The 22,388-nt window shown below is 48.8% G+C and overlaps 1 protein-coding gene and 1 long non-coding RNA gene across 3 annotated transcripts in view; one reads left to right on the top strand and one right to left on the bottom strand.

Moving 5' to 3' along the window:
- LOC120104597 (uncharacterized) overlaps window positions 1–22,388 on the bottom strand; it is a 76,420-nt gene that overhangs the window by 15,579 nt on the left and 38,453 nt on the right. The window contains exons 15-16 of one of the 2 annotated variants that reach the window (XM_088706286.2): window positions 13,791–14,053; window positions 10,326–12,857 (exon numbers count right to left, since the gene is read on the bottom strand). In XM_088706286.2, coding sequence (XP_088562412.1) covers window positions 12,792–12,857; window positions 13,791–14,053 — 329 coding nt within the window. In that variant the 3' untranslated portion in view covers window positions 10,326–12,791. Of the gene's footprint in view, window positions 1–10,325; window positions 12,858–13,790; window positions 14,054–22,388 lie in introns of those variants that run through there. The other variant, XM_088706287.2, reaches the window with a different exon arrangement.
- Window positions 18,851–19,564, top strand: LOC120104589 (uncharacterized). The gene is made up of 2 exons (XR_005506975.2): window positions 18,851–19,090; window positions 19,272–19,564. It is a non-coding gene; the product is annotated as an uncharacterized LOC120104589 (long non-coding RNA).

Raw genomic sequence — 22,388 nt, forward strand, 5'->3', positions numbered from 1 at the left:
GAGGGGGAGCTTTAAATACTCAATCTCTTTATTGAAAATTATCCTCAAACTCTAAACTCTTAAATGGAATGATTAATTAAGAGGGAGAAAGAAAATTTCAGAGGAAGAGATCATATAGAACTTAATCGTATAAATTCGCATCTAAAGATGAGACAAAGAATACTAAATGTAAAGTGGTATTAAACTTTGTGCTTCATTGAATATCTTTTGAAAGTTGGATTTCCATCTATATTCATCGGTAAATCATTTATTTCTGAAAATTAATTGACAAGGATTCCGTCTGTCTTAGTATCGAAAATTTATCTTGGAATCTACTTATGAGTTCTTATTGGCTTGCACCTTAGTGTTTCAATCCTGAGCCAATTCATTTTAATTGATTTTGATGTTATGATCTTTAAAAGAGTAAAAGAAAGTCCTTAAGAGAGCTCTAAAAGAACTTTCAAAGCCTTGAATTTTATGTATCCTACACTGCATAAGTTCATGTTTTGGTATCTATGCCCCAATACTTTTATATCATGAAAGAACTTTAAAGTCATTAAGAATTAAGGATTCAACATAATCTTATGTTTTTCAAGTATATAAGGTTTGATCTTTATTTGATCTTATACTATACTTTGAAAATTAATTAGATTGCTCTCATTTTGCTATATACTTAATATATTAAAAAAAAAAATGTTGGATTCTCATCCGTGCCTTTTCTTGAATATTATTCTTGATACTCCGTGAAATAACTTGAAAAGGATTCCATCTACACTTGATTTCAAAACTATCTCTGGAATCTACATTTAGAGATCACTTCTGGCTTACATCCTAAATATCTCATTCTTAAAGCCAAACACATAGAAATAAGATAAAATGGAAACATATGTATTGAGCATATATGCACTGAAAAACAATTAGACGACATATTCACAAAACCCTTGAGTGAAGATAGATTTTGCACGCTAAGGAGGGAATTAGGCATATGTGATCCTTTTTATTGAAGAAATATAAAAGGGAGCAAGTAGTCTCATGATACATTTCTCCAATTTCTAAAAATCCATGAAACATGAGTCAAACTTGTTATCAATAGATTCCTTACTCATGTATCATTGTCCCAGAAAGAATTTATAAGGATTGGAAGCAAGGAAAATTTTTAGAAGCAAAAAGGAAGAGAAAAGAAAAATTCTGCACTTGGGTCAACCCAACCCAGAATAGGGTCGACCCAACGTTGAGTCGACCCAAGAAATTTCTTGAGTCGACCCAACGTCGGGACCCCACTGTTAAAGGGGGGGACCCGTGAGCTTCTAGGGCACTGTTTATCCTTTGTCCTCTTCCGAAAATCCTATTCCCCACTCTCAAATCTTCTCCAATCATCTCCAAACAGTAGATTACTTCAAGATCTTGGAGAAATGGGACCCAAGAGAGCCGTAGCCAAGCGATCCGGGAGAGTCTCACGATCTTGTTTAGAGCCTAGGCTAGATATCTAGTTCTCATATGTATCTTGCTTTTTCCCATATGTATTTTGCTCTTCTCTTGTATCTTTAAATCTTGATTGAGGAACATTGTACTTATCTTTACTTTGGACATTAATGTATGAAAATGTTCCTATCTTGATCAATGAAGTCTGAAGTTTGTTCTTTATTGCATCTCTTCCCATATATATGTTTTTGATGATAACAAAAAGGGGGAGAAGAGAAGGAAAGAGTATATAAAGGAGAAGAGAAGGAAAGAGTATATAAAGGGGGAGAAGAAAAGAGTATATAAAGGGGGAGAAGAAAAGATAGAGTATTCACTTTAAGAAAAGAAAGAGTATTTCATTTGAGAAGTTAAGAAAGAGTATTGATTTTGGGAGAAGCAAAGATAGTGTTTAAACAAAGAATATTAATTTTGTGAGAAAGAGTGAGTAAAGAAGTTATGAAAAGAAAAGAGAAATAAATGGGCAAACAAATTGAAAATCATATAAGAAAGCTTATATATCTAAGGGGGAGCAATTTGTAACAATGAAAACCATCAAATCAAAAATTTCTATCATAATTCAGAATTTGGCACATATAAATTCAGAATTTGGCACGCTCCTCTCTCACCCCGATACATAAGCTGAAACTCATATTTTATCTCAAATTTTTGAAGTTTCATTGCTAATGAATTATAAATGAAAGGGGGAGCCATTCAAAAAGTCAAATTGGCAAATTTTGAATAATATAGGGGGAGATTTCACTTATATATATAAAAAGCTGAAATTCAGAAATTCAATCCCTTTTATAAACTGATTTTAAAGACAAGTATCAATAGGCTTATACTCTTTATTTTGTAATCATCAAAAAGGGGGAGATTGAGGATGATAGTGTTATTTTGATGATTAACAAGCAATTATCTAGAGCATGCTATAAGTTAAATTGATACTTCATTTATAAGTTCATTACTCTCAGTACATTTGCTTAATTGAAAATATATATATGGTCTTGTTCATTTGGATGAATCTAACCTTGAGGATGCAGCAAAGTGTGAATTGAGTCGACCCATAGGTTGATTGGGTCGACCCCGGCACATCAAGGAATCATCTGGCACACTCCTGCAAAAACAGCACAAATGAACAGTGAGTTGGGTCGACCCAAGGTAAGCATGAGTCGACCCAACCTCCAAAGAACCTCAAAACGCAAAGGAAAAATGCTCTCTGGATTCACTGAGAGGGTCGACCCACACAGTGGTTGAGTCGACCCAAGCTTGAGTCGACCCAAACTCTGAGAGGGTCGACCCAAAGGGCAAGACAGAAAGACAGACAGAAAACGGTTCTCTGGAATTACTGAGAGGGTCGACCCAAGAAGAATTTGAGTCGACCCAAGTGAACTTTGAGTCGACCCAAAGAATGGTTGGGTCGACCCATGGGAAGGAAGGCTGAAATTGAGGTTTCTGTGGTCACTGAGAGGGTCGACCCAAGAAATGGTTGAGTCGACCCAAGGTAAAGTTGGGTCGACCCAAGGACAGGTTGAGCCGACCTAAACACGGGCTGAACAGTAACGGCTAGTTCTGCAGATGTACTTTTTGTCCTTCCCAAGGCATGTAACGGCTAGTTTTTCAAATCTGACGAATGGGGCTTGTCCAAGGAAGGTTGAAAACTATTTAAAGGGGCACTATTCATCAGAATAAACAACTTTTGAGTGGGAAATCATAGCATACACAAGAAAGACACAAGAGCCCTAATCTCCTTCATCAAGAGCTTCATCCAAGAATCAAAGAAAGGGATTGAGCACATTCAAAGAGACATCAAGAGCTCCTTCCCCTATTGAAGAGTGAAGCTTCCTTGACAAAGAAGAGCAAAGCGACTTCAAAGCGATAATTTCTTTCTAACTCTTCTTTATTGTTCATATTGCTTTATATGCTCATTTAGGAGTTTAAATCTTTTCTTTTCATTTGCTTAAACATTTTGTAAAGGTTCGTTGGTAAGCCCGCAAAACCAACAAAGATTTTTGGTAAACCCGGAAAACCAAAGTTGTATAGGTTCGTTGGTGAGCCCGCAAAACCAACAAGGTTTTTGGTGAACCCGAAAAACCATAGTTGTAAAGGTTCGTTGGTGAGCCCGTAAAACCAACAAGGTTTTTGGATTGTGAGCCCGGAAAACAATCCAACTGTAATCCGCAAGATTATAGTGAAATTCCAAGGGTACGCTTGGGGAGTGGACGTAGGTGCTAAGGAGAGCACCGAACCACTATACATTGTTGTGTTTGGATCGTGCTTATGCTTTCATTCTCTCTTGCTTTATCTTTTATTCTTGCATTAGTTAACTCACACAAATAACCTAAGAAAGCGTCCACCTCACTTAATTACGAAAGTTTTAAAAGCACCAAAAGTTTAAAAGAAACCAATTCACCCCCCCTCTTGGATTATCACCTTGGGCAACAGAGGTCCCTTCCCTCTCCATTCCCTCCTGCTCCGGGACTGGCCGCCGCCCCCCTGTCTCCGGCGCGCCGGCATCGGCTGCCAGCAGGGGTGAGGGTCACCCCTCCCTGTCGGTCTTATCCCTTCGTTTTTTTTTTTTTTTAACATGATAACAGCACCGCCCACAGTGAAATTTTGGGCCCAACCCTTAACTGGGCCCATTTCTCATTGGGCCTAGTAGGTTCTGGGCCCGGACATTACAGAAAAGGCGCTCGGCCAAAAGGCACCGACCAGAAGGCGCTCGACTAAGGAGCGCCGACCAGATAGAGCGCCAAGAAGAGGCGCCCAACCAAAATAACCAAGTAAAGCTGCTCGGCTAGAAGAGCCGACCAGAGGACGCCGACCAGAGAAGCGCTCGAACTAGAAAGCGCCGACCAGAGACAGCGCCAAATAGAGGCGCTCGGCTAGAAGGTGCTCGCCCAAAGGGCGCCGACCCCGCCACAGGGCGCCCTATTTGGCGACCAGCTCGGCTCGGCACCCCTGCCGAGCCCACGCCTCAACCAAATGTTCAACCTGCCGCCATCTCCAAGCCATCAAGGCATAAGATCTTCGCGGGTATTCGGCACGACATGTCATTAATGCACGAGACCTCCTCAAGTCTCCGATGCACTCAGTCATTTAATGAACACGGCTCAAGACGATCTCCGGATCACTGAACCATCAGAGCGTATGGCTCTTCCTGACCGCCGGTTCATTCAGTAATAAATGCACTTACCATCCACGAACCCCAGGCCCACTACAGCTGACGGTTCAACCACTCCAACGGGTCCGATCGACCGTGACAACTCTCTGGTTCCGATCTGATTCGGTCCCGTTCTCCACTACGCCATTAATGGGCCAAATCGTGCCCAATTATGACGGAAAGGGACAAATTCCCCGTCACCTCCCAGTAACACAAAATCCCACTATAAAAGGGAACCTGGGGGGAAAGAGAAGGGAGACGGAAGGACCGGAAAACCCCGAAAGAGGGACCGAAAAAGAGGAGAGAAGATAGAAGTAAACAGCACAGACACCATTGATGACATCAATCTCCTTCACCTTATCCACATATTGACACTGTCTTCTCCACATACTCTCTCCCCCGCTCTCTCCACATATCTGCCCCCTCTGACTTAAGCATCGGAGGGCCGGCGCCGGGGAGCCCGGCCACCGATTTTCTTGCAGGACCTGCGCCCCCCAGGAGGATACCACCCCGCCGGCGCACCGTCGACCACCGCTTCTGAGGCGGAGCTCCACCCCTTCTGGAGGACGTCAGCAGCCGGCGCGCGGTCGCCCACCGTCCCTGCGGCGGAGCCCCTCCTTCCCCGGCTTCGCGGCGGCCCCCGGGTCCAATTTCCAGCAACAGTTGGCGCTAGAGGAAGGGACTCCGAGCAGAGGAGCGTCTTCAGTCGCCTCGGCGCAGGGACGCACTTGGTACCAGGTACCCATTTACTTAATGTCTTTACATTATTTCATTCTTGGATTTCTCTCTGCCGACGTCCTCGAGGAACGGACTCCGAGCAGAGGAGCGTCTTCAGTCGCCTCGGCGCAGGGACGCACTTGGTACCAGGTACCCATTTACTTAATGTCTTTACATTATTTCATTCTTGGATTTCTCTCTGCCAACGTCCTCGAGGAACGGACTCCGAGCAGAGGAGCGTCTTCAGTCGCCTCGGCGCAGGGACGCACTTGGTACCAGGTACCCATTTACTTAATGTCTTTACATTATTTCATTCTTGGATTTCTCTCTGCCAACGTCCTCGAGGAACGGACTCCGAGCAGAGGAGCGTCTTCAGTCGCCTCGGCGCAGGGACGCACTTGGTACCAGGTACCCATTTACTTAATGTCTTTACATTATTTCATTCTTGGATTTCTCTCTGCCGACGTCCTCGAGGAACGGACTCCGAGCAGAGGAGCGTCTTCAGTCGCCTGATAAGTGCTAAATAATGTACAAATTTATCTATTTTACATAGCACTTATTACTATTGTTATGCACATATTTTAAATATTAACAAAAGAAAATGTGTTTCCCCTCTCATTTCATTTGAATAAATTATTAGAGGTAATTCAAGTTTGGTTTAATTTTCTATATTAATTTAGTCTAATGTGTGTGCAGGTCGAGTCATCCCATTCACGAACTAGTCTCAATCTGTTCCATGTGTGGACTACTTTCTCCCACATGTGCATGAAGCTACCCATTCCTTTGTCCACGTCATATTTCCCGTGTGCACCAAGCTTCCCAACTTAGCAAAACAAAGGCCTCTCCCATTTTCTCCACGTGTCCAAACTTTCTTTATTTTAGATTCAGAACAAAGCCCTTCCAACTTACCCGAGTGGACCCCAACCACTTTTCTAAAAAAAAAAAGAAGAAGAAATATAAATAATAATAAAATTCAAACATCCTACTCATTCCCGTATTCATCTTCCACATTATTTTATTTTATTTTATTTCTTCTCTTCCCCTGTTTCAGAACAAGCCGCATGATCCTCCGCATCCTCCCCCGCTTCCGCGTTCAAAGAACTCCACCCAGCCGTCAGCATCCAAGCTCCCGCTTCCAATCAAGCACCCGAAGAAGGAAACCCATCTCATCTTCTTCCGTTCACGCCATCAATCCCGGAATCCCAGCCATCAACAGCCACCGTGCCAAGCCGTCCGCATCCTCAGCGTCCCCACCGCGTGCCAGATCCCGTGCCAGCAACGCTTGTCTCCAAATCCTCCGCAATCACCGAACCTCCCAGCCCCTCTTCCGTGATCCCGACGATCCCGCACTGCAGCCAGCGACCATTCCGAGCGAGTAGAAGACCAACTCCTCCGCGATCACCGTGCGTATCAACCAGCAAAGCCAGCAACGTCTCCAGCCAGCCGGGCGTCTTCCGCATCAGGCATCCGCCTGCATCCCCGCCTCCTCACAGCTGCCGTTCTTAGCGAGCAAAATCCGAGATCCACGCCCTCGTCCCAGCTCCTTCCGGATCGGCGTCTGTCTCTAGCTCCTTCCCCTTCTCCGTGATCCAGGCATTCCGCATCAGCCTCCCAGCGATCCCGCGGCACCCCTCATCCGGAGCCATCCCCTTCCGTTTCTAGCCATCAAGGAGCACGAGATCCGGCCATTCTCCTATGGATTGACGCCTTTCGCCCCATCCATCCGCGATTTTCCCTCCAGCATCACGCCCCGGAATCAGCCGGCCGTGATCTCTTCTCCCTTCCCGAACGAGCACTCCGGACAGCTATAAAAGGAGGGGGCTGAGGCGTTCGGTGGAGAGGGAGCTTGGGGGAGCTTGGTGGAGAAGAAAGAAACAGAGGTCTCCCCTGTTTCGGTGAAGAAGAAGGAGAAGAAAGCCGAGAGAAAAAAATAAAAAAGGAAGAGAGAGGGGAGGAAAGAGAAGAGTTTGTGTTATTCTGGGAAGAATGGGAGGTGCTCAATTTCATTTGAAGATGGGAGGTCGTCCGGAAGCCATGCTCGGCTAAACATCTAGTCTAGGGCTGGATGAAGCCCTAGCAATGTACCAGGGCAATTGTAGTTCTTATTTTTTTTATTATTTTGGAGTCTGTTTAAATTCTTATTTCCAATGAAATATTTCTTCATGATATTTAAATTTTGAGCATGCTAGTTACTAATCATGTTTGCTAAAGTAGTCTAAGATGATCCATGCCTAGGAAGATGAAGTGTGCTGCATCCTAGATTAGCATACTTAGGTAGACACTTCATGCTACACCGAAGATGGATCTTCCTAATACTCTTTATGCTTTTATTTTAAAAGGCTTGTAGCCAAAATTGCATGCCTCTCCAAAAGATAAAAACTAAGAACACAATCCTTGATGCAATGCTATGTGGTGGATTCCAAACCCTAGATCTATTTACTTTGATAAAATTTCAATTCGTACTCATAGATTAATTTAGTTAAATCAAGTTAGCAAATCCTTCTTTTTGATTTATTTTTAAAAGAAAAATAACTTGTCTCCAATCCCTGTGGACCGACACCCGTAATCACTATCCTACGGGATACGTGCTATTGCGTGGTTTATTTTCAAAATTGAAAGAACCGATCATCGCCTCGGCGCAGGGACGCACTTGGTACCAGGTACCCATTTACTTAATGTCTTTACATTATTTCATTCTTGGATTTCTCTCTGCCGACGTCCTCGAGGAACGGACTCCGAGCAGAGGAGCGTCTTCAGTCGCCTCGGCGCATGGATGCACACGGTACAAGGTACCCATTTGTGCTTCTACATTAATGTTTTTACGTTATCTATTGTCCTCGGATCTCTGCTGACGTCCTCAAAGAATGGACTCCGAGCAGAAGAGCATTTTCAATCGCCTCGGCGAAAGAATGCTCACGACACCAAACTATTATACTATGGTGAATCCTTGTCACGAGCTGACAAGTATTCAACCCAATTGTTGGAAAAAAATTCGGTCCGCCCCGATAACTCGAGGCTCGGACCCAAAGTTCACTAACTTCGCTAAAATTTTAAGTCCTAGAGACCGCCTTAGGGCTCGGTCGAATCCTGGACTAAGCTCGGAAAGACTCTCCGAGCCCAAATTCCTCTTAGCATAAGCGTTATGCCGGTGGTCGAAGGACCGAGCAGCGGAGCTCGGCAAGCCAAACCTAAAACCCTGTGGCGGGTAAAAGCTGAGGCCCTAGAGCCCATATCCTCGGAACCTAAAACGGACCCGAGCAGAGAAACTTGGACTACAATAGACAAGTTTCCAAAAAAGTATATTCATTTCAAAAGGCCCGTAGGCAAAGTACAAAAATTCGGGTTTGGCCCTTACAAGTATGGGGGGCCATCCCGACTTAAACCAAATAAAGCAAAAATTCCACTAAGATTCGAGCTCGACCACTTCGGCTTCGGCAGTGCCAGGAGTGGTTGGCTCAGCAGCCGGGACCTCTTCGGTGGCCTCGGCAGCGATAGGAGTAGCCTCGGAGGCGACCTCGGTCACTTCGGGGACGACTACGGCCGCCTCGGTCCCCGGAGTTTCTGCCTCCGCAGCCGGCCTCTCAACCCCTGCTCCCGGTTGGAGCAGGTTCACGTCAAAATCCGGGAGGAGCCGCCGCAGTTGGTTGCGGAAATCCCAGAAGCCTTGGATCAGCCCATTCACGCCCTCCTCTTCTAGGAGGTCGCGAAACTCCTCCGACTCGCGGAAGAGCCTCACCGCGTTCTGGGCCTGCTCTCGAGCCTCGAGCTCCCGGGTCTCATGATAGGTGGCCTTCCGCTCGAGGTCCCTTAGCCCCCGCTCGAGCTCTAAGTGGCGAGCGCGGGCACTCTCCACCTCCTGCCCGCGGGAGGCCAGCGCCTGCTCGGCCTTCGCCAGGCGACTTTCTGCGGCGCGCAGCTCGGACCTCGCCAACGCGTGCGCGCCCTTCTCTTCCTCGAGCTCTGCGGTAAGAGCTCGGACTCCCTCCTCGGATGCTCCAACTTTTTCCTGGAGCACCTGACGCTCGGCCTCGGCGGCTTGGTACTTCGCCTCGGTGGCTAAGTACCTCGCCTGGGCCTCGTCAAACCCGCGCTGGCACCTCCGGGCCTTCTCCCGGTATTCTTGGACTAGGTGCGTCAGCATTTCCGTCTCGTGCAAATGCTGTAAAAGAGACGAAAAGAAAAACATAAGGCGCCACTAGAAAAAAAATCTATACAAATTACACAGGAGGAAAATTTTACTTACCCGGACGGCGTTGCAGCGGGTGAAGTCCATGAAAGCATTATAGCTCATGGACTGCATCATGGCCCGGTCGGCCGGGAGCTGCGCGAGCCGAAATACTTCGCGCGCTACTCGAGGGCTCTCGAGGGCTCTCGAGGACTGAATCGCCCTCGAACACCGACCAGGTGGGCGCAAAGGGCACCCGTTCCTCCGAGCTTGATGGACCCGGAAGGCCAGCATCGGCTGGCCTAGGTAGAACCGACCCCGAGGCTCCCTGACTGCTCCCCGGCTCGGAGCTAGGGGGCTGGGGTCGGACGAGCGGCCGATCTGACCGCCGCACAACTATGGCGGGGCGTGCAAGCACGGGACCCGCGGAACTCCTCCCCTGGTCGGCGACTGAAGCGTCCCGCCGACCAGGACTTTGCACGGGCGCCGGGCATGGGGGCACCACCGAGGCTGCCCTGGAGCCCGAGCCCCCGAAATCCGCGCCCTCCCTCTGACCAGCTTCGGGGCGCGCGGGCTGAGAAGGACCCGCCCCGGAGTAAGCGGGGCGAGAAGGGCCCACCTCGGGATGCGCGGGGCGGGAAGGACCCGCCTCGGCCACTGCTGCCGCCGAGGGAGTCGAGGTCGCCGAGACCTTTTGCTTCTTCCTCGGCTCGGTAGGCTCGCCCGAGAGCTCGGCTGCCCTCTTCTGGAAGCGGGCGTAGAGGACTTCGCTTCGTAGAGAACAAAATTAGAACAACAAGGAAATAAAAAGCTGTTTAACTATCCTTACCCTGAGGACGTGCCGAGCTCAGGCCCACGTTCACCAGAGCGTCCTCGCTAATGAGGCCGTTCAGCAAAATCCCGTCCCCAAGGCTGCGGATGGTATCGAGGGTCTCCTGCTCACGCGGAGAAAGCTGAGGAGGCCTGTTGATGGACTTAAGCTGGGCTGGCCCCCACCTGGGGTCAAACCCCCAGGACCGTTCAGAGCCAAGGAAGAAGAACTTCTCCTTCCAGCCATGAATGGACGAGGGGGCACCATGAAAGAGTGGCCGACCCGCCCGAAGGGCGATGTAAAGCCACTCCCCGTCTCCCGGATTCGACTTAAAAATAAAAAGTCGTCGGAAAACGTTAACAGAGGTCGGAATCCCCTGCAGTAAACACAGTGACAGGAAGCCCATCACTGTCCTCCAGGCATTCGGAGTGAGCTGCGCCGGAACCAACCGGCATACGGTTAGCAGCTCATTCATGAAGCTGTGAAGAGGAAATCGGAGGCCGGCCCAGAGTGACTCCAGGTGCACTCCAATCTGGCCTACCGGAGGATCGATTACCCGATCCCTTCGCCTGGCGGGTTCCAAACGGAACCCCTGAAGAGGGAAAAACCACTCTTCGGTCATTTCGACCTCCAGGGTGCTCATGGTGGATACGACTTCACTGGGGAGAGAACCCATTGTAGAGGAAGAAAGGGATCAAAAAAGAAAAAAAGGACAACCTGAGGAATATGCCGGAGAAAAGGAACTTCGGTCTGAGGAAGACTAGAAGAAAGAAAAGCTGGAAACAGGAAGCAATAGAAAGAGGACAGAAGGCCGGGGGAGAGTTTAAATAGACCTCCCCAACGGCCCGGATCAGCGAGAGACGCTGTATCCTGTTTGGATGGCGACGCGTGTCGGTCTAAAAGACAGAACGACGCATTTAATTAGGGCCAGCGCTTCGAACGCCGAAGCGCCCCATCGGATCGGGCGGAAAGGCGTCCGCAATCGAAGATCGTGCGGCCCCATCATGAGCCCACGACGCGAGGACGCTTCGCAAAAAGTGTCCCAATAATGAGACTTTTCGGGAAACAAGAGACGCCGCCTATTAAAGGCACCTCGAAGCTTCCGATAATTCAAAATGCGCAGTAAATTAAAATTTTTGGAAACCGAAATGACCCAACCAAAGCTACTTCCCGCGCTCCAGCTGGTAGCCAACTGGAACTCGGAAGTCGGGGGGTAGTGTTGGGGGAAAAACCCTAAGTCATACCGCCACGGAGGCGCTCGACTAAAGAGCGCCGACCGGAAAGTCGCTCGGCCAAAGGGCACCGACCAGAAGGCGCTCGACTAAGGAGCGCCGACCAGAGAGAGCGCCAAGAAGAGGCGCCCAACCAAAATAACCAAGTAAAGCTGCTCGGCTAGAAGAGCCGACCAGAGGACGCCGACCAGAGAAGCGCTCGAACTAGAAAGCGCCGACCAGAGACAGCGCCAAATAGAGGCGCTCGGCTAGAAGGTGCTCGCCCAAAGGGCGCCGACCCCGCCACAGGGCGCCCTATTGGGCGACCAGCTCGGCTCGGCACCCCTGCCGAGCCGACGCCTCAACCAAATGTTCAACCTGCTGCCATCTCCAAGTCATCAAGGCATAAGATCTTCGCGGGTATTCGGCACGACATGTCATTAATGCACGAGACCTCCTCAAGTCTCCGATGCACTCAGTCATTTAATGAACACGGCTCAAGACGATCTCCGGATCGCTGAACCATCAGAGCGTATGGCTCTTCCTGACCGCCGGTTCATTCAGTAATAAATGCACTTACCATCCACGAACCCCAGGCCCACTACGGCTGACGGTTCAACCACTCCAACGGGTCCGATCGACCGTGACAACTCCCTGGTTCCGGTCTGATTCGGTCCCGTTCTCCACTAGCCATTAATGGGCCAAATCGTGCCCAATTATGACGGAAAGGGACAAATTCCCCGTCACCTCCCATGTAACACAAAATCCCACTATAAAAAGGAACCTGGGGAGAAAGAGAAGGGGGACGGAAGGACCGGAAAACCCCGAAAGAGGGACCGAAAAAGAGGAGAGAAGATAGAAGTAAACAGCACAGACACCATTGATGACATCAATCTCCTTCACCTTATCTACATATTGACACTGTCTTCTCCACATACTCTCTCCCCCGCTCTCTCCACATATCTGCCCCCTCTGACTTAAGCATCGGAGGGCCGGCGCCGGGGAGCCCGGCCACCGGTTTTCTTGCAGGACCTGCGCCCCCAGGAGGACACCACCCCGCCGGCGCACCGTCGACCACCGCTTCTGAGGCGGAGCTCCACCCCTTCCGGAGGACGTCAGCAGCCGGCGCGCGGTCGCCCACCGTCCCTGCGGCGGAGCCCCTCCTTCCCCGGCTTCGCGGCGGCCCCCGGGTCCAATTTCCAGCAACAGTCACAAAAATTAGTTCAGAGGAAAAAAAAAAACTAGATTGGCCATTTGATATTAAAAGCATAGGCATAGATTAATTTTTTAAAATAAAATACTAGGAAAGCACTTACCTTTAACAGCATTCAATAAAATCTTGTTGGAAAGATTCTAGAGGAAGGAAAAAATGAAACACCTGTGTCAATCACCATTTTCAATCATTTTACCTTCACATTCAGAAAGTAATATTTGTTTTGAAAAAAAAAAAAGTCTGGATCACACACACTAACATGAGATGGACAAATGAACACACCAAATAAACAATTGAATTATAGAAGGGAACGAAGCATAGTAAACCAAATAGCCCTTCATTTCTTTTCAGAGGAAGAAGAAGAAGAAGATCGTTTTTTTCTTAAGACTATATACTACTACTAATATCAGAAACCATGTCAAGGAAACCATCTTCAAAATGTAAAATGGGACCTCACAGGATTTAGACATTATGAGGAAATATAAATGATGATGGAGTGAACTTTATCAGAAGTACTCGATCCTCATTTTCAATTTCCATTCAACAAACCTATGATATCAAGAAGAGTGAAACAAATAAAATTAGCATATTAATGAAAACTACAAATAGTTTTCACTCGAAATGAAAAAAGGGAAACAATCTGGAAACAACACATAGACAAAAAAAACTCTCCAAATAGAGGCAAAAATATAAATTCTTCATTTTAATTAAGCTCCAAATCATAGAAAACCATTGCCAAATACTGACAAAAATATAAATTTTTACATAGACAATGCTAAGAAAAAAAAATCTAGAAACAACACAAACAATTGCCAAATTCGACCAAAAAAGAAAAAGTTCAGTTTTTGACAAGCTCCACATTACAAATTATAACACAATACAGAGCAAACATCCGAACTTTTGACCAAATTGAGCATTGCTACCAAACTGAACCCCCCCCCCCCCCCACCCCCACCCCCCACACAAAAAAAAAAAACAATTCTGAGAAAATCCATATGAATAAAAGTTCAGATTTTGACGAGCTCCACATTGCAAAATATATCAGCACTAAGCCAAAAAAACAAACTTTTTACCAGATTGAGCACGGATGCGAGGCCCCAGCTACAAGTCCCGTAATCACACTTCTCCGGCGGCCACCAATCCAGCGTAGCGCAAACGAAGTCATCGTCAGTGACCGCAATGGCAGTTGTCCCATCGACGACGGCGGTCCCCTTGCTGGCCCCAGCAGGCGGAGAAGCCCCAACAGCGTCCACTGCGACGAAGCTGGAGAGCCATAGAAATGCCCAGAAGCAGAAGCCCAGGAGCCGCAGAAGAGCTCCACCCATCTCCCAGAGGCCTCCAGGTGGGGGCCAGCCCAGCTTAAGTCCATCAACAGGCCTCGCCAGCTTTCTCCGCGTGAGCAAGAGACCCTCGATACCATCCGCAGCCTTGGGGACGGGATTTTGCTGAACGGCCTCATTAGCGAGGACGCTCTGGTGAACGTGGGCCTGAGCTCGGCACATCCTCAGGGTAAGGATAGTTAAACAGCTTTTTATTTCCTTGTTGTTCTAATGTTCTAATTTTGTTCATCTTTGCAGACATCGCAAAGATGGTGACGAAAAGCGAAGTCCTCTATGCCCGCTTCCAGAAGAGGGCAGCCGAGCTCTCGGGCGAGCCTACCGAGCCGAGGAAGAAGCAAAAGGTCTCGGCGACCTCGACTCCCTCGGCGGCAGCAGTGGCCGAGACGGGTCCTTCCCGCCCCGCGCATCCCGAGGCGGGCCCTTCTCGCCCTGCTTACTCCGGGGCGGGTCCTTCTCAGCCCGCGCGCCCCGAAGCTGGTCAGAGGGAGGGCGCGGATTCCGGGGGCTCGGGCTCCAGGGCAGCCTCGGTGGTGCCCCCATGCCCGGCGCCCGTGCAAAGTCCTGGTCGGCGGGACGCTTCAGTCGCCGACCAAGGGAGGAGTTCCGCGGGTCCCGTGCTTGCATGCCCCGCCATAGTTGTGCGGCGGTTAGATCGGCCGCTCGTCCGACCCCAGCCCCCTAGCTCCGAGCCGGGGAGCAGTCAGGGAGCCTCGGGGTCGGTTCTACCTAGGCCAGCCGATGCTGGCCTTCCGGGTCCATCATGCTCGGAGGAACGGGTGCCCTTTGCGCCCACCTGGTCGGTGTTCGAGGGCGATTCAGCCCTCGAGAGCCCTCGAGTAGCGCGCGAAGTATTTCGGCTCGCGCTGCTCCCGGCCGACCGGGCCATGATGCAGTCCATGAGCTATAATGCTTTCATGGACTTCACCCGCTGCAACGCCGTCCGGGTAAGTAAAATTTTCCTCCTGTGTAATTTGTATAGATTTTTTTTCCTAGTGGCGCCTTATGTTTTTCTTTTCGTCTCTTTTACAGCATTTGCACGAGACGGAAATGCTGATGCACCTAGTCCAAGAATACCGGGAGAAGGCCCGGAGGTGCCAGCGCGGGTTTGACGAGGCCCAGGCGAGGTACTTAGCCGCCGAGGCGAAGTACCAAGCCGCCGAGGCCGAGCGTCAGGTGCTCCAGGAAAAAGTTGGAGCATCCGAGGAGGGAGTCCGAGCTCTTACCGCAGAGCTCGAGGAAGAGAAGGGGGCGCACGCATTGGCGAGGTCCGAGCAGCGCGCCGCAGAAAGTCGCCTGGCGAAGGCCGAGCAGGCGCTGGCCTCCCGCGGGCAGGAGGTGGAGAGTGCCCGCGCTCGCCACTTAGAGCTCGAGCGGGGGCTAAGGGACCTCGAGCGGAAGGCCACCTATCATGAGGCCCGGGAGCTCGAGGCTCTAGAGCAGGCCCAGAATGCGGTGAGGCTCTTCCGCGAGTCGGAGGAGTTTCGCGACCTCCTAGAAGAGGAGGGCGTGAATGGGCTGATCCAAGGCTTCCGGGATTTCCGCAACCAACTGCGGCGGCTCCTCCCGGATTTTGACGTGAACCTGCTCCAACCGGGAGCAGGGGTCGAGAGGCCGGCTGCGGAGGCAGAAACTCCGGGGACCGAGGCGGCCGTAGCCGTCCCCGAAGTGACCGAGGTCGCCTCCGAGGCTACTCCTATCGCTGCCGAGGCCACCGAAGAGGTCCCGGCTGCTGAGCCAACCACTCCTGGCACTGCCGAAGCTGAAGTGGTCGAGCTCGAATCTTAGTGTAATTTTTGCTTTATTTGGTTTAAGTCGGGATGGCCCCCCATACTTGTAAGGGCCAAACCCGAATTTTTGTACTTTGCCTACGGGCCTTTTGAAATGAATATACTTTTTTGGAAACTTGTCTATTGTAGTCCAAGTTTCTCTGCTCGGGTCCGTTTTAGGTTCCGAGGATATGGGCTCTAGGGCCTCAGCTTTTACCCGCCACAGGGTTTTAGGTTTGGCTTGCCGAGCTCCGCTGCTCGGTCCTTCGACCACCGGCATAACGCTTATGCTAAGAGGAATTTGGGCTCGGAGAGTCTTTCCGAGCTTAGTCCAGGATTCGACCGAGCCCTAAGGCGGTCTCTAGGACTTAAAATTTTAGCGAAGTTAGTGAACTTTGGGTCCGAGCCTCGAGTTATCGGGGCGGACCGAATTTTTTCCCAACAATTGGGTTGAATACTTGTCAGCTCGTGACAAGGATTCACCATAGTATAATAGTTTGGTGTCGTGAGCATTCTTTCGCCGAGGCGATTGAAAATGCTCTTCTGCTCGGAGTCCATTCTTTGAGGACGTCAGCAGAGATCCGAGGACAATAGATAACGTAAAAACATTAATGTAGAAGCACAAATGGGTACCTTGTACCGTGTGCGTCCATGCGCCGAGGCGACTGAAGACGCTCCTCTGCTCGGAGTCCGTTCCTCGAGGACGTCGGCAGAGAGAAATCCAAGAATGAAATAATGTAAAGACATTAAGTAAATGGGTACCTGGTACCAAGTGCGTCCCTGCGCCGAGGCGACTGAAGACGCTCCTCTGCTCGGAGTCCGTTCCTCGAGGACGTTGGCAGAGAGAAATCCAAGAATGAAATAATGTAAAGACATTAAGTAAATGGGTACCTGGTACCAAGTGCGTCCCTGCGCCGAGGCGACTGAAGACGCTCCTCTGCTCGGAGTCCGTTCCTTGAGGACGTTGGCAGAGAGAAATCCAAGAATGAAATAATGTAAAGACATTAAGTAAATGGGTACCTGGTACCAAGTGCGTCCCTGCGCCGAGGCGACTGAAGACGCTCCTCTGCTCGAAGTCCGTTCCTCGAGGACGTTGGCAGAGAGAAATTCAAGAATGAAATAATGTAAAGACATTAAGTAAATGGGTACCTGGTACCAAGTGCGTCCCTGCGCCGAGGCGACTGAAGACGCTCCTCTGCTCGGAGTCCGTTCCTCGAGGACGTTGGCAGAGAGAAATCCAAGAATGAAATAATGTAAAGACATTAAGTAAATGGGTACCTGGTACCAAGTGCGTCTCTGCGCCGAGGCGACTGAAGACGCTCCTCTGCTCGGAGTCCGTTCCTCGAGGACGTTGGCAGAGAGAAATCCAAGAATGAAATAATGTAAAGACATTAAGTAAATGGGTACCTGGTACCAAGTGCGTCCCTGCGCCGAGGCGACTGAAGACGCTCCTCTGCTCGGAGTCCGTTCCTTGAGGACGTTGGCAGAGAGAAATCCAAGAATGAAATAATGTAAAGACATTAAGTAAATGGGTACCTGGTACCAAGTGCGTCCCTGCGCCGAGGCGACTGAAGACGCTCCTCTGCTCGAAGTCCGTTCCTCGAGGACGTTGGCAGAGAGAAATTCAAGAATGAAATAATGTAAAGACATTAAGTAAATGGGTACCTGGTACCAAGTGCGTCTCTGCGCCGAGGCGACTGAAGACGCTCCTCTGCTCGGAGTCCGTTCCTCGAGGACGTCGGCAGAGAGAAATCCAAGAATGAAATAATGTAAAGACATTAAGTAAATGGGTACCTGGTACCAAGTGCGTCCCTGCGCCGAGGCGACTGAAGACGCTCCTCTGCTCGGAGTCCCTTCCTCTAGCGCCAACTGTTGCTGGAAATTGGACCCGGGGGCCGCCGCGAAGCCGGGGAAGGAGGGGCTCCGCCGCAGGGACGGTGGGCGACCGCGCGCCGGCTGCTGACGTCCTCCGAAAGGGGTGGAGCTCCGCCTCAGAAGCGGTGGTCGACGGTGCGCCGGCGGGGTGGTGTCCTCCAGGGGGGCGCAGGTCCTGCAAGAAAACCGGTGGCCGAGCTCTCCGGCGCCGGCCCTCCGATGCTTAAGTCAGAGGGGGCAGATATGTGGAGAGAGCGGGGGAGAGAGTATGTGGAGAAGACAATATCAATATGTGGATAAGGTGAAGGAGATTGATGTCATCAATGGTGTCTGTGCTGTTTACTTCTATCTTCTCTCCTCTTTTTCGGTCCCTCTTTCGGGGTTTTTCGGTCCTTCCGTCCCCCTTCTCTTTCCCCCCAGGTTCCCTTTTATAGTGGGATTTTGTGTTACCTGGGAGGTGACGGAAAATTTGTCCATTTCCGTCATAATTGGGCACGATTTGGCCCATTAATGGCGTAGTGGAGAACGGGACCGAATCAGACCGGAACCAGGGAGTTGTCACGGTCGATCGGACCCGTTGGAGTGGTTGAACCGTCAGCCGTAGTGGGTCTGGGGTTCGTGGATGGTAAGTGCATTTATTACTGAATGAACCGGCGGTCAGGAAGAGCCATACGCTCTGATGGTTCAGTGATCCGGAGATCGTCTTGAGCCGTGTTCATTAAATGACTGAGTGCATCGGAGACTTGAGGAGGTCTCGTGCATTAATGACATGTCGTGCCGAATACCCGCGAAGATCTTATGCCTTGATGGCTTGGAGATGGCGGCAGGTTGAACATTTGGTTGAGGCGTCGGCTCGGCAGGGGTGCCGAGCCGAGCTGGTCGCCCAATAGGGCGCCCTGTGGCGGGGTCGGCGCCCTTTGGGCGAGCACCTTCTAGCCGAGCGCCTCTATTTGGCGCTGTCTCTGGTCGGCGCTTTCTAGTTCGAGCGCTTCTCTGGTCGGCGTCCTCTGGTCGGCTCTTCTAGCCGAGCAGCTTTACTTGGTTATTTTGGTTGGGCGCCTCTTCTTGGCGCTCTCTCTGGTCGGCGCTCCTTAGTCGAGTGCCTTCAGGTCGGTGCCCTTTGGCCGAGTGCCTTTCCGGTCGGCGCTCTTTAGTCGAGCGCCTCCGTGGCGGTATGACTTGGGGTTTTTCCCCCAACAGTGACCTTTCAGAATTTTCTCCATTGAAACTCCGCATTGGGGGCTCCTTGCAAGATAAGGTCATATATGGCGTGGATCCTCAACAGCCATGTACTCCTTTTGTTAAGAAAAAATCTGAGATGTTTGGTTTTTCTCAAGGCTGCCTACCCATGCATAGATGGGATGAACTCAATGGTTTCTTCAAAAAAGCCGGGTACTTTGATTATTTAAACTTCCTATAAATGCCTCATGGACTAGTTTTTCCCTTGATCCCACTAGAAAAATTCTGTTAGGATAGTATGCTTTCATAATGAATGCTTTCGTGGTAGGCGTATCCTGCATTTCTCATTGCTCTCTTCATAAATTCTGTCTAATCCGATGCATTCTTGCTTCAGAGCTGTAATCATTTTTGGGCTGAATGCCCTTAATGGAAGGGTTCATTTGCCGGGTGGTTCTTTAGGAGGACCCTGGAACTCCACCAACGCTGCATCTTTTATTCACTACACTGTCAATAAGGGTTACACTATCCATGGTTGGGAGCTTGGTAAGAGTCATGTCCCATTTAGATTCCTCACTTCATAAAGATTTTGCTCAATAGAGATAGTACTGAAGTTAGAATAAACAATGACAAAAGATTAACAAACAGCTGATCTAATTCAATGGGATGTTAAAAATCTTTTATATTTAATTTACATCGATTTCTGTTAAGATAAGGATGCGTATGAATTTTTGCTTCTAACTAATATCATCCGGATGCACAACCAAAACCGGTTTCAGCCTGGGGAAGAGATGGTGATCTCCAAGCTATGGATCACTGCCGCGTGTCGTCTCCGAGACGAGGGATGAGAAGGAATCTTTTTTGGTCCCTGTATCCGTTTATGCGATATAAGTATTTCAGTTGGATGCTTGCCCACGCTGGGCCCTTTCTTGACCCCTTAGAAAAAGAAATGGGACCCACCCACAAGTTTTACCTATTTTTGACTATTTTTTATATCCACCACTAATGCTAGGAATGAGAGCTTAGTACTAAAGTAGGGTGACATTTCGGCTAAGATCCATGGGCTCATCTCATAGGCAAATATATATATATATATATATATATATATATAGACTAATGGAACAGCAGATTGAGTGGCTTCATATGTGATCAACTATTTTAAAAATATTTTGCGGATGAAAGAGATCTATCTAGTGCACTCCAAAATTTATTATTTTTTAATTTTTTTACTGTATAATATATCCATACACCATAATATATATATATATATATATATATATATATATATATATTATTGTAATAAGTTTAGTAATAGAGGAGGGAGGGACATTTTAGTAATAGGATTAGGCATCCGGCCCCGCATTTAATCGACGCTCACGCGTTTTGAACCTGAGCCACTTCGGTGAAATCTTAGCCCCATTCCAACTGTGCTATCATCTTAGGGCTCGTTTGGTTCGCGAAAAGTATTTTTCCTCCTAGGAATATAATTTCTGAAAATCAGATTCCTAGGAAGAGGATACCTAGGAAAGTACTTTTGGCATGTTTGGTTAACCATGGGAAAGTGACAAATTTCCAAAGTGCTTATGTTTGGTTGACCATCCACTTTCTTAGGAAAGTTATGTATAATTCCTATTATGCCCTTAATAAAAAATAGGTTTTTAATGCCTCTTTAATGCTTCTTTAATTCTGAAGGGTCTTTTTGGAAAAAAATAAAAAAGGAGTGATTCCCACCTCATGGAAAAGTAACTTTTCCATGTTTCTCATGGGAAAGACTTTTCCATGAAATGTGGGAATCATATTCCCATGGGAATACAACTTTTCTATCTCTCTCCTTTGAAAATAGGTTCTTTTTGGAAAAAAATAAAAAAGGAGTGATTCTCACCTCATGGGAAAGTAACTTTCCCATGTTTCTCATGGGAAAGACTTTTCTATGAAATGTGGGAATCATATTCCCATGGGAATACAATTTTTCTATCTCTCTCCTTTGAAAACTCCAACCAAACAAGAGGCATTTCATTACTTTTTCGTTGACCACACTTTCCCCCCTCCTTTTCCTGCGAACCGAACGAGCCCTTAATCATAAATAATATTTTCTGGCTAGTTTTGTTGGGTGATGTTATGGATTATATCACGTACAGATAGACAGCCATTTCTGATAATATATCACATAACTCGATTATTATTACTTTCTAAAAAGGCATGTGAAGCAATTACAGCACACATGGATCATTATTCATGAGGACAAGTGCATATTTCGAATCTTGAACTCATGGAGTCTGGTAAAGGTTTCCTGCAGGGGGGTTGCAGTCGGCCACGCATTCCGCTCGCGTATTATAACAACGTGACCCGCGTCCATGGGCTGGGCAGCAGTAGCAGGGACGTCCAGAAATGCAAACGTCAATATAGCACGGCTCTGGGCCTTGACCTATCCAAAAGACGTTCAAGGTTAGAAACTATATTAGCCTAGTTTGGCCATAATTTAAAATTGACGATCAAATATTATGATACAAAGATTTAAAACTAGTAAAGAAATACAAGTTGCAAGAACAGGATTTAGCTTTTTCTACACCAAAAAAATCATAACTGTGTTTTTAATGAATGAATACTGGTTAAGGTACTATTTTCTTTCAGTGTTGCCAGTCTTCTTCATCTTTTCTCACGAAAAGAGATAGACACTGTTGGGGAAAAACCCAAGTCATGCCGTCTCAGAAGCGCCCGACCAAAGAGAGCAGACTAGAGAGGCGCCCGACCAAAGAGCGCCGACAAGAGAGGCGCCCGACCAAAGAGCGCCGACCAGAAGCAATCCCGCCACAGGACACTCCGCTAGGCGACCAGCTCGGCTCGGCACCCGTGCCAGGCCCATGCCTTAGCCGAATACCCAATTTCCGTCTAACCCTTTAAAGGATCTGACAACTAAATACATGACTCCACTACAACCTGCCACCATCCCTAAGCCATCAAGGCACGAGATCTCCGCAGGTATTCGGCACGGCCTATCATCAATGCATGAGACCCCCTCAGGCCTCTGATGCACTCAGTAATTAAATGAACACGGCTCAAGATTATCTCCGGATCACTGAACCATCAAAGCGTATGGCTCTCCCCGACCGCCGGTTCACTCAGCAATTAATGCACTTACCATCTACGAACCCCAGGCCCACCACGGTCGGCGGTTCAACCACCCCAATGGGTCCGATCAACCGCGACAACTCCCTGACTCCGGTCTGATCCAGCCTTATTCTCCACTACGCCATTAATGAGCAAAATCGTGCCTAATTATCACAAAAGAGGACAAATCCCCCTGTCACCTCCCAGGTAACATAATATCTTCCTATAAAAGGGAACCTGGGGGAAGGAGGGAAGGGACGACACAGAACGGACACAAATATACACAAAAAAGAACAAACATTCCTCCTCCTTTACTCCCTCCACATATTAGCCTCCTCTGACTTAAGCTTCGGAGGGCCGGCGCCGGAAAGCCCGGCCACCGGTTTTTTTGTAGGACTCTCCGGGA

This window comes from Phoenix dactylifera, chromosome 11 (genome assembly GCF_051530095.1).
Source record: "Phoenix dactylifera cultivar Ajwa chromosome 11, Ajwa_hap1_PhDact_Kaust_v1.1, whole genome shotgun sequence".
NCBI classification, from domain to species: Eukaryota; Viridiplantae; Streptophyta; class Magnoliopsida; order Arecales; family Arecaceae; genus Phoenix; species Phoenix dactylifera.